The sequence below is a fragment of the Thermobia domestica genome, chromosome 18, assembly GCF_964235325.1.
Source record: "Thermobia domestica chromosome 18, izTheDome1.hap1.1, whole genome shotgun sequence".
Lineage (NCBI taxonomy): Eukaryota > Metazoa > Arthropoda > Insecta > Zygentoma > Lepismatidae > Thermobia > Thermobia domestica.
This window is the reverse complement of record NC_137471.1, coordinates 82,037,503-82,056,547: the sequence shown is the minus strand read 5'-3', so window position 1 is coordinate 82,056,547 and position 19,045 is coordinate 82,037,503. Positions and strand designations below refer to the sequence as shown.

The window sequence follows — 19,045 nt, the reverse complement described above, 5'->3', positions numbered from 1 at the left end:
TACATGCTCTACAAGCATATTCCCCACCAATATTTTTTGTAGCTTCCTCCTCATCTCCCCAGCGGAATACTAAGTACATACACTATTTCGATATTATTAGACTATATCTACATTAATAACTATTGTATTTATTGTACACAACAACCATATAAACTGTAATTAAATATACATAACATCTCTGTGATGAACACCTCTCATTTGCGGAAAATAATCATATTCCACTGGTGTCCGGTAGTCAAGGTATTTCATTGTTTCATATACCACATGTGCAATATGTTATAAAGAGAGAAAGAACAAAAACAATATTTTAAAGGTAGGTCGGTTAAAAAAAATAAATAAAAAAAAAAGCACAACCTAATTAAAGCGAGAACGAAATGGACATCACTCTATTGCAAACATGACACAATCCGTGGAATTCTCTCATTTTGTACGAATATTTTGCGAAATGGAACAGTCTGTGTGGGATGGTACCACGTTAGGGGCCCGTACACAACCATGCGTTCAAAGCAGCAGATGGGAATAACTGAGCTCTACAGGAACATATCCTTAAGCAGTATACCCGACTGTTCCGTGGTGCATACGGTCCTGAATTTCGTTTTATGAATGATAATGCACGCGCACACAGGACAGTTTGTGCAAGATTACCTACAGCATGAAGACATCACGCGTCTCGAGTGACCAGCGCAGTCACCATTGAGCATGCATCGAATGCCCTAAAACAACGTTTTGTAGCCTTATCACCTCCACCACAGTCAAATGCTGAAACAGGGTGCTTATATAGGAGTGGCTTGTTTTACCACAGGAGCTTTTTGTGTGCGTGTGTGTCTCATTGGTAGTATGGGCACACGCTGTACAGCCTGCGGGGCTGTTCGCCATAACAACAACCAGCAGAACAAAAATCCTGACTTGTGACGGCCTACAAATGCTGCCCGACGTACATAAGTGTATTTAGTCAGATTTTTCAGAATTCATGTGTGATTGTAAGCATTTGTTTTGTCCACAGGTATCAGTTCCACGACAAAGCTAAAGAAAATCGAAACACCTACCGTGTATTAAATCCGCTCTGTTGAATGTGTCTGCAGCTGAAATTCACCATCGAGTTAGTGAAGTCTATTTTGACAGATCATCAGTGCATCAATAGTAAAAAGATGGATATGACAGTTTAAGGAAGCACGGAACAATGTGCATGACGACAAACGCTTACTGATTTTGCCCAGAAATAATTTTCACATCATCCACATAACCCAGAAGTCACTTCATCTGATTTTCAATTCTTTTTGCACTTAAAAGCTTTCCTCGATGGCCAGAGGTTCCGGGATGACGATGCAGTCAACCAAGCTGTTACTATTAGGTTATCATCACAGGCAGCATAATTCTTCGATATGGGGATTTAAAAAAAAAAAAAAAAAAAAAATATGGTATCAAGTTGACAAGCGCCTCACTAAGAATAGCAAATATGTTGAAACATTGTAAAGGGACTTACTTCAGTGCACTTTAAAGTATTTTGTTCCATTATTTTTTTATTTATTTTTTTTAACGTAACAAATGGAAGTTACTTGCTGGATGACCCCTGTATTTGCTTAACACTAGAAGTCCGCTTGGAAGTCTTTTTGGACTCCAAGATGATATATTTTATTATATTTCTTACACTTTTAGTTCTATTGTTTTGTTTTATTGTGACTTTGCTTTGGAGAGTTTTCTGTGTATAATTTTTATTCACACAAAGCAATAAACTTAGAAATACAACATTTATGAAAAATTGTGTGTTGCAGTCCCAAAAGACCCCAAGTGGACTTCGCGAAACTTTCAAAAACGCAAACACCTTTTACTTTCCTGGAGTTATAAATAAAAAGGTGGATCTGGAATAGGATATAAAATCAAAAGTATGTTTCCTAGTAGAACATTATTTCAGATTTCACAGTAAAATACTTATAGAATCTGTTTTTAAGTTAGTATCTATAGAAACTTGTTATTTTGTATTAAATATTTATAATTATATAGGTTATGCGCACGGATGCCTTACTATTATTTCAAATATTTTAATTAACTCTAAATCAGTGAAATAAATAAATAACTAAACGTAACTGCTGCAAAATTAAGTGTGGGGTCGAATTTGACCCCATGCGGACTTAACGTTACAATATTCGATGCGGACTTCTAGTGTTAAAAGAGAATTAGAACGATTGACTGATTTGCATTTACGTCCTTTGTGACCAGTGAAGCTATATAGAAGACGACTTACATTTTAAACTGCTGTAATGAGTTCGATTCTCTCCCACTAGAAATCAAATCCGAGACCTTTTGCATCTAATCACAAGCTCTAGTCATACACCAGTCATTTCATAACCACTAGACCAGACGTCAGTGGTTCTTTGACGTCACAGTCTTCTGCTCCTCTTCGCAGTAAACCATACGGAGAGTGGAGGGAGCTGGTAGAAAAACTGACGCTGATAAGAGACAATGATGACAGGCGAAGAATATCGATAACGTAGTCATTTGTCTTGCAGACATACGACTATAAGTACACTCCCACACTTGCTTATTTCATTTTCCTACGTTATCCCCTACGCTCCTTTCCCTTTCTTCTACGTTACCCTAAAAGCATGCTCCTACGTCATACATCGACCAGTTGGAAATTACTATAGAGAAAGGCAACAATAGAATGTGAGAAAAAAAACTTAGGTTCAAAGGAAATAAGTTTGGTTCAAAGTAAAAGACGTGATCAAAAAAGTATGGTGAATGTAGCTGTACAGTGCCATCTATCACTGTTGTATCCATTTCAACTAGTAAGCCCGGTAGCCTAGACCTTTGGTACAGTCAGTGTCGAGTTTGAACGAGTTGTTATATGTTAGTTGTTTCCAGAGGCAGAAGAGTGAGGACGTGTTAAGAATGTATGCCGCGCGCCACCATTAAGTTTTGTTCTAAGTTACAAAAAAGTGCCAAAGAAGCTCACGAAATGTTAAAATCAAAGTATGGCGATGAAGCGGTGGCATTGACGACTCTTTACAAGCGATATGAGCGATTCACAAGGACGAGGAGCCAGTTGAAAACAAGAAACGATCGAGACGTCCTTCGAAGTCAAAAGCAGATGAAAACGTGCAAAAAGTGGCAGAAATGATTTGTCTAAACAGCCGAATGACTACCCGAGAGCTTTCCGAAAAACTAAACACCTCGTACGGATCTGTGAAAGGCCACCGCTGATTAAATGGGCAAATGGCTACCTTCTTCACCACAAAAAAGCGTCGTGCCACACCTTTTTTTTTGATCCGCGAGTTTTGGGCCAAAAGAATATTCCTGTCTGTCCATATTTGCTGTGCTCTCCAGATAGAGCACCATGCGACTTTTGGCTCTTCCCAAAAATTGAAACCGTACTTAAAGAAAAACGTTTGGACACCATTCCTGACATTGAGTGGGCCACAAAGAGAAGCTGAACTCCCTTCCAAAAGAAGCCTTCCACAAATGCTTCCAGTCATGAATTCAACGTTGAATAAGTGCATTGCTAGTCAAGGACAGTACTTTGAAGGAGTTTAAATCAAATTCCATTAATTATTACTTTGTTTCTAATAAAATTATTCCCTATTTTTTGATCATACTTCGTATATCGATCTTTATACTCCTTCAGTATTTTCGCCCGGTGCCCGTTTTAAAGCAGACAACATAGACGAATTCATTCAAGTACACGACGGTGAAATGATACAATTACTTGTCTGTTTTTATCAGATACAAATTTTAGAAAAAATCGAGTATACCTTCACTCCTATCGAATGGCAAGGAGAAAATGATCCGATCATTACAATAATAATAATAAGTGTGGTTGAACTTAAAAGAAAACCTCAGTCCAAGTATCACCGAGACCTGAATTTATACTGCCAATGATAGTTCATCAAACTACCATTAACGATATTTCTCTAAGTTGTCATGTAACTGTTTTCATTAATTATACATTATACATGAGAGGTGCCCTGCTTGCCAATGCACTGAAAACAAGTAATGTATTAAGGGATTGGTAGGTCCTTTAGAATAATGGAGGCTAATGTTGTAACTATACAAAGCAAGGAACAGAATCATATATTCTGAATATATGACATATTAAGAGGCAAAAGAATTCTCTGTTCTACTATATATATATATATAATATTCCGTTTTATATATTCGTTTTCCAAGACGAAAAATTAGTACTGTTACTTTTACTTATTTTAAATGTATTCTACAACTCAAATGGAAGCACCACAAGGCAAAAATATTTTTTAAAAAATAGTCGTTACTTTTCCTTTTTTTTTTTTTTAAAAAAAAAAAAAAAGAATATATATTCTACAATATAAACAAGAGTATCACAAGAATTTTCTTTTAACTTACCTAACAGCTTTGTAAGTAAATATAGTACTATTACTCAGAAGTAACAACAAACAAATGCAGAGAAATCTAAATTCTTGATTGATATCGATTACACAGGAACACTAAGTACGCAATAATATTCACTTGGTAACTAATCTATGAGAATTGATCTATATTCCTGTTATAAATTGATTTGCTCTAGCCTTCGAATCTTTTATTCTTTGTTTGAAGTTTAACGTTTCCCTTAGCACGAACAATCCCTCCGAATACGACATGCATTAAGAATTAACGTGGGACATGAATGTGTATTCTCGTGAAGAACAGAACCTAGATCTGTCGGTACAAGGGATTAATCCACTCATTTGTTTATAAAGTAAAAACTGATACAAAATAACGCAGAATATTTCATTATTGTTGGACGCTTTTCAAAAATAAATTTGTAACAGAAACACAAGCAAGAATAGTTTACAGAAGTAAATAGTACAATTTGCATTCTTGGAAAGCTCTAGGATTTCAACATATGTTACTTTGACGTAACTATACATGTTTTAAATTAGTTTACACTCTTAACAAGCAGCAAGCAACATTATTAACACAAAAATAAATTAATATTATCCTTCCATGCTGTTAGGTTAGTTACAAAACCTATTTTTTGTATCATGCTTACATGTTACCATGTAACAAATTACCGTATTGGCCCAAATATAGTACGATATTTTTAGTAGGAAAAAAAAGTTTTGTAAAAACGATACTGGCATTAGAATCGCAGCCTAGCCATATACACTTGGAAAAAAAGTTTATTTCATACCACGAACAGCTGTACCATCTGTATCACTCTTTCACGACCGTGCCGTGCCATTGCGTTACTCGTCAAGGTCAGAGATACATAGGAAATAGGTAATGGTAATACATCGTGTTATGTTCGATTGTTATTGATGTATTTTCACTACGCTTTCATGCGGTTCACGAGTTGAGTTTATTTTGAGTTGAACGTCCCTTTCAGCAGCAAGGCTATATGAGACGTGGACCTACTGATTAACGTGGAATCCGAACCATATGAGCTCCCGCCGGGAATCAAACTTGGATCTCCCACGTCAATCCATGCGTTTCATATTGATCTAGGTATACTTTCTGTATTCAATACGACCGGGTTTCCATGGGAAGTTCCAATCAGGTTTCAATGTGAATTAACATCGCAATATTTCCTTGGTTAAGTTGGTGTTATGTTAGTGGACTTGCATAAATAGATACACATTTCTATATATTTGTGTAAACTTGCATAAAAATACATTAAATGTTTAACGTTAAAGCGTCGGAAATGCTCATATTACGATGATTTCAAGGAGAAAGAATGATTTTAAAGCGGAAAGTGTATTCAATTCGATCTCATTTTCCAGCAAAATCGAAACTATGATTAGAACCCCTATTTATTTTTGAAGTGTATGTAATATTTTATGGTCAATATTTTTATTTTTCTATTAAGCTCACCTCAAAAATTTCCTGTCGTATTATATCCGAGGTGTACTACATTCGAGATAATATGGTAAAAACATAAAATTTGTTGGGTAAAGTCTACATTCATTTTTGAGAATTTACAGATAATATTAGGTTTTGAAACATTTTCAATTGGCGCCTACAGAATAAGTACGAAAGTTTGGTACGATTCGTAATATCATAATACTTTGTCGCATCACGCGGCATATAACGAATATAAAGAAATAGTAAATATAAATTCTCATGTATTTAAACATTCAAACGAATGATTTGATGTACCAGAAATTTTATTTACTGTTAACGCATTCCATCGTACCAGTTAGTAAAAATACAAGAAAAACTAATTTAACCAAACCAAATCAGCTAGCTATGAATTCTTGCAAGATATGAATATTTGAACATGTTTTACTGATACCCTGCACGAAGTGGGAACATGGCAAGAAGCGAAGCGCACTATTTTGTAATGTAACCCTTCGCTTTTTTTCCGTTTCTTCAAAATTTCTCTTCACTACCGAAGCTATATGAAATCTGAACCTACAATTTATAGTGAGATCCGAACCGCCTTGGAACTGAACTCAGTGTTCCACATGGGAGAACTGAACGCTACCCATTTAGCCAATACAAAGTTCCTTTCACAAACTCATTATTACACACCAAACTATGTCCAAATTTTTTCATTCAATCGTAATTATTCTCATTTTGGCCCTTATTCTAGAAAACAAGCCTTAATTTGACAGAATGTTGTCGAAACAAAGACATATGCGTTAGTCATGGATGCGGATTTTACTTGCATCTATTTATACTGTAGGAAAAATATTTCAATTACAAACCTTCTTGTAACTTTTTCCCTCTGATTTCCACTAATGGTTCTTCTACTTCTGGTACACTAACTTTTGGGCTAGGTAACCTGAGTTCAATCCTACCTATTCTGCCAAACTGAACGGGAGAGCTTGTAGCCGGTGGTGTGTTTAATTCAGCTATATCATCGTCATCGCCATCACTACTTTCAGCATCACCGCTATTTCGCTGTCCTGAGGCTAATGGCACTATCTTATCATCTTCATCATTATCGGAGTCGTCGTTATCATCCTCATCACCATTTTGTTCATCTTCATCTTCATCAGCACCGAATGACATATACGTTGAATTGATACCTTGATCCACCATAGTAACTTCAGCGGCTTCTTTTTCATTAACGAAATTCGAATTGCGTTCACCACGACTCTCATCTCCAAGAACCAAAAGCGACATGGGGTCATCAATACCCAAACGATCACAAAATGCCATGGTTTGAGGATTGATCTGCGCGGAAGGAGGTTTAACTTTTCCTGGTGAAGCTTGTGGATTGAAAGGGGTCACAGTTTGACTGAAGTTCAAAGGTATCCGGAAATTATCATTAAATTTCTTTCGGACCATCTCCATTTCTTCAGTTGTAGGGGTGAAAATCCACCTAGACAAAGAGAAGATTTTATTTTATTACTGGGACATCACGAAAAAAAAAAAAGAATAAAATTATAAGTTATTCCTTACCTTGTACAGCTCTTTTGTAATTTAATGGGTAACATTATCGTCTCTTATGAGGGAGGCGCGGTAGAAACACACGAAATTCAAAACTCATGTTAAACTAAAGGTCTATTATACATATATTATTATTATTATTATTATTATTATTATTATTATTATTATTATTATTATTATTATTATTATTATTATTATTATTCAAACTACAAGCCATTTAATGTAGCCACAAACTAAAGTCAAATTATCTGTTTAACGAAGAGATAGCGACAAGTAGACACTATCTCACTCATTCTACCGCTCATTTCGCTTTCTGTGCTATCACTTGCCTACTTGATGCTAATATATGTCGCTATCTGTGCTATCGATTGCCTGCTTGACGCTAATAGATATTGCTATCTGTGCTATCGTTTGCCTACTTGACGCTAATAGATGTCAGTATCTGTTATCGGTTGTCTACTTGTCGCTAATAGATGTTGCTATCTGTGCTATTACTTGCCTGCTTGACGCTAATAGATGTTGCTATCTGTGCTATCGCTTGCCTGCTTGACGCTAATAGATGTTGCTATCTGTGCTATCGTTTGCTGCTTGACGAAAATAGATATTACTATCTGTCCTATCGCTTGCCTACTTGACGCTAATAGATGTTAGTATCTGTTATCGGTTGTCTACTTGACTCTAATAGATGTCGTTATCTGTGCTACCGCTTGTCTGCTTGACGCTAACAGATATTGCTATCTGTGCTAACACTTGCTTGCTTGACGCTAATACATACTGCTGTCGTGCAGACAATTTGGTGATTAAAGCTATTGTAAAAATTTAACTGCAACTTGAAAACTATATCAAATTATTTCACACTAGGACAAGGCCTGTAACCATACTTACGATTTGAGCATTAATATTTTTATAATATTCTTAGTTGATGAGCAAACTAAAAGAGAAAGTTAACTGTATAAATCGGTCAAATGTCAAGACAACGTTGGTGTCTTTTTTTTTTTTTTTTTTTTTTTTTCGATTCTACGGGTAACGTGCATCAAGAATTTGCCCCTAGGGAGCAGACAGTCAACCAGAAATACTACAAAATTGTCGTTCTGCGTTTGCGCGAAAATTTGTGGAGGGAATGGTCTGCCCTCTGGAAAGACAAGAATTGGATCCTCCACCACGACAACGCACCAGCGCATTGTGCATTATCGATCCATTTCTGGCACAATTCAACATTTCTGTGCTTTCGCAACCCCGCTGTTCTCCTTATTTGGCCCCTCCGACTTCTACCTATTTTCTAAATTAAAAATGTCGCTGAAAGGGAAGAGATTTGACTCAATTGAAGACATCCAGGCAAATACAGAGACAGTTCTTCACACCCTTACAGAAGATAATTTTAAGGAATGCTTCCAGAAGTTGAAACACCGTTGGTATCGTGTATTCAGGCAGCAGGGAACTACTTTGAAGGAGATCATCGCAACAGCCTGTAAGTACTGTCACATTAAAATTACAAGCCCAGTCCTAAAACTTTCCAATCACACCATGCAGAGCTCTGAATTAAGCACGATTTTAACTTAGCGTACAGCAGACCCACGGCTAGGATGCAACAACTACTTTAGGCTAGTGTAGAAACGAGGTCTTATAGTGTCTATTCTCGGACTTAGCTGCGAACTTATTATTTGAGTTATAAATTAAGTAGAAAGCCCGTGTTCTTGATTAATCCATAGTGTGCTTTAACATTAATACTATTCGCCTAATTCAAATATAATTTCTAATTGATAATTTATATTTGTCTTAGTTGATACTAATTTATAAACCCTTAAAAAGAAATCCTAACAAATTAGACTTAATTTTGTAGGAGGAAGTTGAACACATTGTCATACTTTCCAGGACAGATGGAAACTTTAGTTAGGCCCTACTTATTCAGGAACTTAATTAAATTCGTCCAAAAATCGAATTTACATTTTTTTCAGTTTAGCGTCCCTTTCAGCAGCGAGGCTATATGAGACGTGAACGTACAGCTTAACGTGGAATCCGAACCATATGAGCTCCCACTGGGAATCGGATCCGGATCTCCCACGACAAAGGCGCGTATACTAACCGCCTAACCACGGGGCAGTTCGAATTTACAGTTAAGTACCAAAAACATAATCGTTTGCAAAAAATGAAATTTTTAATTTAACGTCCCATCCGCTTTAGGTTAAAGGAAACGAATGATTAAGAAAAGTGGATTATTATGAAATAAATAGTGGAATAAGGAAGTGGGAGAAAACGAGAGTAGGTAGAAAACCCCACATACATGACGCTGTCCACCACAAACTCACTTCTGGGATCAAACCAGAAATCTCTAGCACCAGAGTCAGCGCTCTAGCAGTAAGACAACGTGTCCTCCCATAATAGTTGTGTTTTCTTGATTTGTTGTTCAGTAAGACTTAACACAAAAATATCGCCGAAACGCATAGGAAAATAACTGCCTGTGTTTATCTACATACACAACAAATCTCCTATCGATCTATATTCATCATTAAGTTATCGAGGCCCAATTACCTTTTTTTTAAACACAACAACAACCTCACGAGGAAGCCAGGGAGGTAGTTGAAATTATTATTGTATAATAGTTGCTCTATAAGGGCACTTAGAGGTCTTCACTACAGTGAAATTAAACTACTGCTAATTTTAGATTTTTTCTGTAATATCTTCAAAACGAATAAAAATATTCGAAAAGCAGAAACGTAGTGAACTAGACAATACGATTCTGCATGTGATACCGTTATTACAACTCATATATCTGCTTTCGATTTGCAACTGTAGATAGATTTAGCATTTTTGCGGGTTCTGTAAATAGCGGCACACCAACAGCAGATAGGTGAATTGTGGTAAAGATATCACATGCAAAATCGTATTGTCTAGTTCACTACGTTTCTGCTTTTCGAATATTTTTATTTGTTTTGAAGATATTACAGAAAAGTCTAAAATTAGCGGTAATTTAATTTCGCTGTAGTGAAGAGCCTTAAGTCTCAAAGCTGTACATGCATAATGCGCTTAATGTGGTCTGTATTTAATATTAAAAACATCCAAAATTAAGTTGACAGAAACGTTTTGAAAGAACATTCTTATCTCACTATGTTCTCTGTATGTGAATAAACGTAATTTCTTCAATGTTTTTGGTATTTTGAACGTTTTAAGTGGAGATGGTGTGAAAATTAGAAACTCTACTGTGAAAATTGTTATTATCCGCATTAGCATTACTTTATGAATTTAGGAGTTAGTAATTAAGTATTTTCAACTGACTTTTTCATTTCATTCTGTAAACTGTAATTATCTAACAATAGTATCCATATTTTATCTAAAATGACCTTGGTCAGAATTTAATACTCCAATGAACTCAAGTTTTAAACGCCGAAACAACTTCTTCATAGAGTTCTTCTATTTTTTAATATTCTAAAAGCAGTGTTTAATCATCAGTTTTCTTTTGACTTACTATACAAATAAGCAAACGATGTTGAGTACCACCCTTGTTTTTTTTAACCCATTAATTTACAAGCGATATTATTTTTCTGTTCTGTTTGAAATAAATTGAAAATTTAGTTGAATGTCCCTAGCTGTTTAAAAATTAATTTATACATAAATTTAATATTACTAAAATTAAATCTGATTATTAAATATTTACATTATATGCGGTAGACAGCCAGGTAACGGACTTATTTCATTCCATAATACTGTTTACAAACCGAAACTATTTTCCTACTGAACTCAAGTAAATACAATTAATCCATCTCAGTCACAGACACATGGTACTGAATGCATTCTTAACAGTTTAAGTATTTTTCTGTGAGATAGAATATAGAATGAAAATAAAATTATCCTTTGTAAAGGCAAATAAGTAACACTACATTAAATACAGAAACTAAGGTTACAAGGCCGATATTTCTGGAGTTTCGTTTGCATAAAGAAATGAGAAGTGTGTGGTAATTTTAATACATGGAGTTGGCAACTGTGCAGAGTTTCAGCCAACCGCCATCTACGGTGTTAGTTGTAAGTAAACACAAATGGCGACTCATTTGGGAAACTGGTCTCGTGAAGAAGTCCACTCAGTTATTCGATTTCTGTGGACGAAACATGTAACCGCGGCTTAAATTCACCGGCAGCTGGTAGAGGTTTACGCAGAGACTGTAATGTCTCGTCAGCATGTTGCAGAATGATGTCCGGAGTTTGCGGCTGGTAGAAAACACGTCACCGACGAGAAGCGCAGTAGCCGACCCAGCACATCAACATTATCGACCACCCTCCCTACAGAACGAACTTCGCTCCAAGCGATTTTCACCTATTCCCACACTTGGTGAAAACACTTAGGAGGCCGTCGCTTTGCTTCAGACGAGGAGGTGAAACAGTTCGTGAAAACGTGACTGAACACGCAAGGACATGATTTTTATCAGGAAGAAATTTTTAAACTCATCCCATGATGCGATATGGAGACTATATCGAAAAATTACCCAATGTATGTGCTACGTGTAGGCTGTACTCGTTGCATGAATACACGTTTCATTGCAGGCTTTGTAACCTTACTTTCTCTTTACTCCTCGTAGAACAGTAAGAGAACTAGAATAACACAAGAAGTGCAAAAAACAGAACGGAAAGTAGTTTTTGAATACAGCACTCTGACAAATAATGTTTACGGTTAACGCACAAAAGCATTACGGAGTGCGTGAAATTGTGAATACAGGCTTCGAGTCCGTGTTCGTACCCCGAAATATCATATGTGAACTCGAGGAATATTTATTCGCGAAGAAATCAGAACAATAATTTCCCAAATAAATCAATGGGCTAGAAATCAAAGATGGAGCACGTATTCAACACCGTTACAATCGCTATACGTACCTCTCTGAACAGCCAGGTCCAGGCATGTAATTCAGGCCACTTTTAACACTTAACAAATGATTAGTTATAAAAAGTATCGTCAGCCATTCCAGATCATATTCCAATTCAACAGATTTTGTTTCGTCATGAGGTATGTCAACTACCTGAAAGGAGAGTAAACAATTATGAAAATTTTCAGACTAAACACTAGTCTGAAACAACAGAAATAACTACCCTTGTGTTTTCTAAGTATCGAACTCTTCGCAAGTACTTCAACTGCTGCAGCTGCAATCTTCTTCAGATTTTAAAGTAACGACGGGTTCAAGAAATTAACATTGTAATACTTTGTTTGTTTGTTGAAGTTGAGAGTTCCTTTTAAGCTCCGAGATTTAATGAGTCGTGAACTTAATTTAAGATGGAGTCCGAACCAGCGTTATGCAAGCAAATTTTTAATATTCTCCTACCGGGAAAAGAATCCGAGACCCTATACACCAAAGGCGCACGCGCTAGCTACTATATCAGTGAGAAGGGCCTATGATATTCAACGTATAAAAAAGAATACGACTTTGTACAAGAAATGACTGCAGCTGCACCAACTGAAATTTTACGAGTTTAAAAATTAGAGGGGAAAAAACGATTATTTTGATATTTTTATTGGATAATACAAGTTGTGTTTAAAAACTATCGAACCTTTAGTTGGCAAAAAGTACATTTATTGATTTGGAAATCCGAAATACTAATCCCCTTTAAAGTAGACTCCTTGGTAATGCACACACTTCTCCCAGCGCTCCCAACATTGTTGGAAACACTTCTGGAACGTAGTTTTTGGAATGGTGAGCAACTGTGCAGTCGCATGCCGCATGATGTCTTCTACTGATTCAAATCGGGTCCCTTGTAGTGGCATTTTCAGCTTGGAAAATAGCCAAAAGTCATACGCAGCCATGTCGGGTGAGTACGAAGCCTGACAGCACACAAGAATGTTGTGTTTGACGATGAAAGCCTGAATCAAATTTCGCGGACACTCTCCCCATGCTCAAATTCTCGTTCAAATTTGAAAATGAAATGAATTTTTTGGAGTTTTACGTCCCACGATTATGCCGGTTAGGCTAAAGGAGACGGTGATGATGAGAAATGAATGAAAATGGTGGAATGAAGAAAGTGGGAGGAAACGGGAGAACCCCGAGAAAACCCACGCACACGGTGTTTGTCCACCACAAAGCTCACTTGGCGGGAGCAGGGTTTGAACCCGGGACCCCAAGCACCAGAGGTGAACGCTCTAGCCCTGAGCCACCGCGACCCCACCGTTCAAATTTGAATGTACCGAACCGATTGAATGGTTTCCGCTTGGGTATCGCCAAGGTTTCGGCAAAATTTGATGCAATATCGCTGCTCAAGTTTTGCTGTCATTTTACAAAAAAACTCAAATCCGACAATCGCTCACTACACGTCTTCACTCGTTGGCCGACTGCCAACTGACGCTTTCTGCGAGCAGGAAACGTTTTACGACAGCGCATGAGTGTCCCCTCTACATCTACACTGAGAAAGTCTCCTGCGCTTTATTGGTTTACGCGAAAAAAAAATAAGGTTCGATACTTTTGAACACACCTCGTAGTATATGTTCCCTTGCATATGATTACAAATTAATCTAAAACATTTTTCTTTTTTCCTACATTTTTCATCCTGTTTGAATTATACCATAGTCCAATCGACAACTGTTTACGATACATGTATCATAGCACTAATGATAGATATCTGTTAAACTCCCAATACCGAATTGTGCAATCTAGAGTAACATTTGTGTTACTCACAGACACGACCGAACGCCATGATGGCAATTACTTGTTCTACTGCATACTCATACTACCACCTATGTCATTCACATGCACTCGGGGTTTCCACGAAATCACGTTGCCTGCGAACATCTATTTACTTACGCCAGGCTAGCATATATATCCTCATACGTATATACACATCTGCAAAGATAACACGATTTGTGGGAACACCGAACGAATGTATATAGATATTTCGAAAAAAAATGCAAGAATTGTATGTAACGAAAGAATTCAAACAACCTACAGATGAAGACTTCCTTTCATCCTCTGAATCCAAAGAAATTTGTGATAGTTGGTGGTGATGTACTTCCCACAAGTTACAGGCAGTTTTTGCTTTATCTTTTCCAGAAGATCATGTGAAATTTTGCTTCAATTCAAATCCTGTATGTTTGACAATCTCATTTCAGTGAAAACTAAATTATGAAGGTTTATAACTTATACTTCTAAACTTACGATATTGTATATCAATATCCAGTAAATTAGTAATTATTTCTTTTCTAATCCAACCCCATATGAATTCCAATTAGTGCATTGTTTAATCGACTGGTGGAAGTGTTTGATTCAACTGCAACGGACTAGTATTTGAAACTGGAATTTCAATTTGTGGGTACCTATAGCAGTCCAACAGAGCAGGAAGCCTAACGAAAGCATTACGTTATTCACAAGTATGATATTAATCAATTTTATTACCCCTCAATTAAAATTATTACGTAGGCACATGAGAGCATGATTCAAATTAACAAAAAATCGGTTACTTTGTCAATAAATCCTCCTGTAGAGAAACTAGACACTCTCTATTGATTGGTAAGTAACCTTTTTTTTTTTTTTTTTAATTTATTACCTCAAATTTGTCATCATATAGTACATCTACACAAACCTGGAAAGTTCTGTGTAACTTCAACTTAAGTTCAGTGTGGTTCTATGATTGTTTAGATATTTAAAACTGCATCATTTGTTACAGATCCTAAAAAGGTAACTGTATATTTTTATTTCTTGAAAGAAAGGTTTTTGTTTGATACATTCACACAATAACCCCAATTGATGTCATGTGTAGGGTTCGGATTGTTATGTATTTTGCATGTTACGTATGTAAATGCATATCAGATATTGCATTTTTTTTAAACGCATATTCTACGGTTTCTGTTTCAAAGAAGACAACAATTTGTACGTCAACATGTAAATATGACTTCACCGCTGATCTCTCTCATCAAAGCTGGGAAGGAAATTCTATTTTTCCACAGATTTTCTATCTGGTTCAGTGATCTTGCACCTGCTACAAAATATCATTGACCGAATTCCTTGCAATGGAATGCAGTTCCTTTATTTATTTATGACACTGCTCCAGCAGTTTTGAAGGGGTAAGTAAGCTATCTCCGTCAGATTACAGTGCGACATGACGAAAGAAAAAGAGGTCGTCATTCATTATATTAAATGCATATGTTAAAGAATTTGAAGAGTTTACTACAGTTTTGCGAAACTACAATGACTCCTAGAAAGAGATTCAAAGTAACTCAACACCTAATGATTTCAAAAGCTGTAAAAAACAAAGAAGTAGAAATTGAAACCAAGGAACCAGCAGATTTTAATTCGAAAAAAAATCAATTAACAAATCAGGACCTCAACGATATCGGTTCAGCGAAGATTTGTGTCCGGCTATGGTGTCAGCAAATATTCCATTGGAAAAATTCAAAAATAAGGAATTTGCAGAATTTTTACAAAAATATACTAAACAGCCATTACCAGATGAATCTACCCTAAGAAAAAATTACATCCCGGTATTATACAGTAAAACTTTATGAGTTAAGGAGAAAACAACGAACAATAGTATCTGGATTTCTTTGGATAAAACCACAGATTCTCAGTAAAAGATGGGTGGCAAATTTTGCGTTTGGTGTATTTGATGTTCAAGGGAAAAAAAAAAAAAAAAGAGACAAAGAGAGAGAGCATATCCATATAGTACGAAAAATCACAACAGGTGAAGGGTACACGTCGTGAAATGTATATAATAAGATTATTTGTAAAGTCTTCGAGGTCAATAAATTAGCTTTGCAATAGAATTCTATGTTATGTTTTCTCTGTCATTTATTTTAAATATTTAGCTCAAATACTGATTTGGAGGAGAGAAGGGAAAAAGGAAACACAGGCTGTGCAAAAGTCGTTGCTTCTTAGAAACTGAACACATAATAGCGCTACTTGTCACTTGGCAAATTCGTCGGCAAAGGTGTCTGCCGTGTAATTTTATTTTGCTTCTCCTGCACATAGCACTAATAAGAACGTGGCTCACAACTGGCACCTGAGACCGCGTTAACTCAGTGGAAGAGCGCTCACCCCTGCTGCATGGGTGCCTGGTTAGATTATACCCCGCGCCAAGTGAATTTGTGGTAGACAAACACAGTATGCGTGGATTCTCTTGGGGTTTTCCCGTTTCTTCATTGCACCATTATCATCTATCTCATTACAATTTTCCTTAGCATCCTGCATAACGTAGGAAGTTAAACTAAAACGAAATCGTTACTTGAAATATATAGACCGGAACCACAAAATGTAATCTGTACATCGATTATGACGCACACACTTTAGTAACGTACTGTTCAACAATGAAGACCTTCTTGAAAATATACGCTATTTAACATTAGAGTAATTTATAAACACTACTTTTTATTTTCCTTAACTTTCGCAATGTTTTAAAGAAAGGAAGAAAACCATTGTAAATTTTACCCAACATCCAAAACAGTTACGAACTTAATTAAGCATTTACTGTATAAGTTTTCTAACTCAAATTACCAATCAGCACAAGTGATTTGTTACTACTCTGTATGATATTTGAGCGTACCACATGCAGCTTACTTTACAAAAGCACCAGTCTTATAATACTAGTGTGAACTGATAAAAATCACGTTTTTTACGATCATATAAAGAAAATATACAATAAATCAGAGATTGTACTAACAAATTACTTTTGATTATTATTCAGTCTTTCTGCTGTTTAAAATTTTACGACTTGCAGAAATAAAATAAAATAAAAACACTTTTCGAACTTGAGGTTCTTGGTCGGATGTACAGCGTTCATCCAAGAAGTAAGATGCAATGACTAATTTGAAAGAAAAATTAAATGTAATAGTAAAACGTATTTTACCATTTACTGAAGTACAAGCCTTGGTGCATGTTTCACCATAGTTGCCATTCCCGCCAAGGCATATATATCACAACGTGACACTATATTTTGTATCCCCACATCAAAGAACGATGTCGCCCATGACAAACACATGTAACAACTTGTTTCACCGCATCTTCATCCCCGAAGCTCTTAGTCATTAGAAAGGAAAGTTTTGGGTACAAAAAAGATGAAAATCCCTCACGATGAGGTCTGCCTTACTCAAGGGATGAAGAAATGTTTCCCAATCAAAGATTGTAAAAAATCGTTGCGTATCAGTATGGAGACGAGCATTGACGTAAATGAAAACACCGCCACGGTTTAATATGTCATGTCGCTTGTTTTAGATTGAGTGACACATTTACAGATTTTTGCAATACGCGTTGACGTTAATGGTTTCACCGCACTTTACGCGCAGTGAGTGTTTGAACATTATCGCAACCTACTACAAAGCGTTTGGAATTCTAGTCTTTTTAACACTAACTGTTTGCTGTTTGCCATTGGCAACACACTGTTTGCCAATGGGTCTAACTATTTAGTGTAAATACGCATTCTAGAAACTGCAGAAAAGCTGCTGCATAAATTGCAAACAGAACTTACTTTCTGCATGCCTTATATATTAAAAGAATTGACAACTAACTATGAAAAATGGTTCAAAAAAATCTTAAAGCTGGATGAAAAAGCTCGATAAAATTAAAAGAATTACCTGTAAAAACTCTCGCCTGGGCAGGCATTTGTCAAGAGCTAGAAACTTAGTCGATCGCTGGTTTTCTGACTCAGATTCCTGAAAAACAGATTAACGAATAGTTGCTTAGAACATATAAATGTAGCACAAAGCATAATGGTTCAGATATTCCAAGAACCAAATTCTTTAAAATTTTCTACTCCTATTTTAATTATTTCAAAGATCAGCAAAATATAGCCAAGCTAATTTCTACATGGCTAACATCAATACTAATATGCAAATTACTCCGAAAGTCTGTCTCATCGGGACAATCGGGAAAATGGAAATGAAACCTTAAATCAGTTGAGGAAGGGACAGCCAGAATTCAGGAAGGAATTTTGTTACATTTTCCTCGCCTGAATATTAAAGAAACACGATCATTTTCTTCTGGCGACTAGATCGATGTGACCTCAATTCTATTTCGTACGGTATTCATAGGAACATATTAGTTATACTATCAATTGGTATATCACCAACATTGCACTCATGCTCGTAAATAAAGGATAATTCAGAAAAGTGGAGAAAACAAATGAAACATGATGTTCGAAGAAAACAACATATCCATACGTACACTGTATTGCAAAAATGAAGGAAAAAAAATTGTGGCACATCTTACAGGGTGTGGAAAAATTTGCCAGTTTGGAATGTGATGAAACAAGCATGACAACGTACTGGAATATTCCGGATAGGTTATGGAGCAGATGAGATATGACATTCCATTCTTGCACTAATGCCTGTCGGAGCTATGGAAGTATCCGTGTGGGTAAAAGACAATAATACATCGACCGTGAGCATACCACGCGTGCTAATTGGATTGAAGCCGGGTGAAATCAAAGTTACGAGATTCGAATATCTTCTGTTTCCAGGTACTATTCCTCTACTACGACAGCTCGATGTGACTTAGTATTGTCATCCATCAGTATCAAATCAAGATACACAGCATCCAGAAAAAGGCGGATATACGCTTGCACAATATCCAGGTACACCTGATCTGTTACAGTTTCTCTGTCAAAGACATAAATGGTCTACGGGCATCCATACAAATCCCGCTCCAGACCAAACCACCACCACATCCATACGAGTTTCTTTTGACGATGTTAACAGGGTGATACTTGTCTCTGGTTCCCTCTACATGATGGCACGACGCGA

At 36.4% G+C, this 19,045-nt stretch overlaps 1 protein-coding gene across 1 annotated transcript in view; it reads right to left on the bottom strand.

The window, feature by feature from the left end:
* Positions 1-19,045, bottom strand: part of ldbr (lariat debranching enzyme) — a 70,775-nt gene that overhangs the window by 17,928 nt on the left and 33,802 nt on the right. The window contains exons 6-8 of the mRNA XM_081745893.1: positions 17,879-17,956; positions 12,208-12,350; positions 6,660-7,279 (exon numbers count right to left, since the gene is read on the bottom strand). Coding sequence (XP_081602019.1) covers positions 6,660-7,279; positions 12,208-12,350; positions 17,879-17,956 — 841 coding nt within the window. The remainder of the gene's footprint in view (positions 1-6,659; positions 7,280-12,207; positions 12,351-17,878; positions 17,957-19,045) is intronic.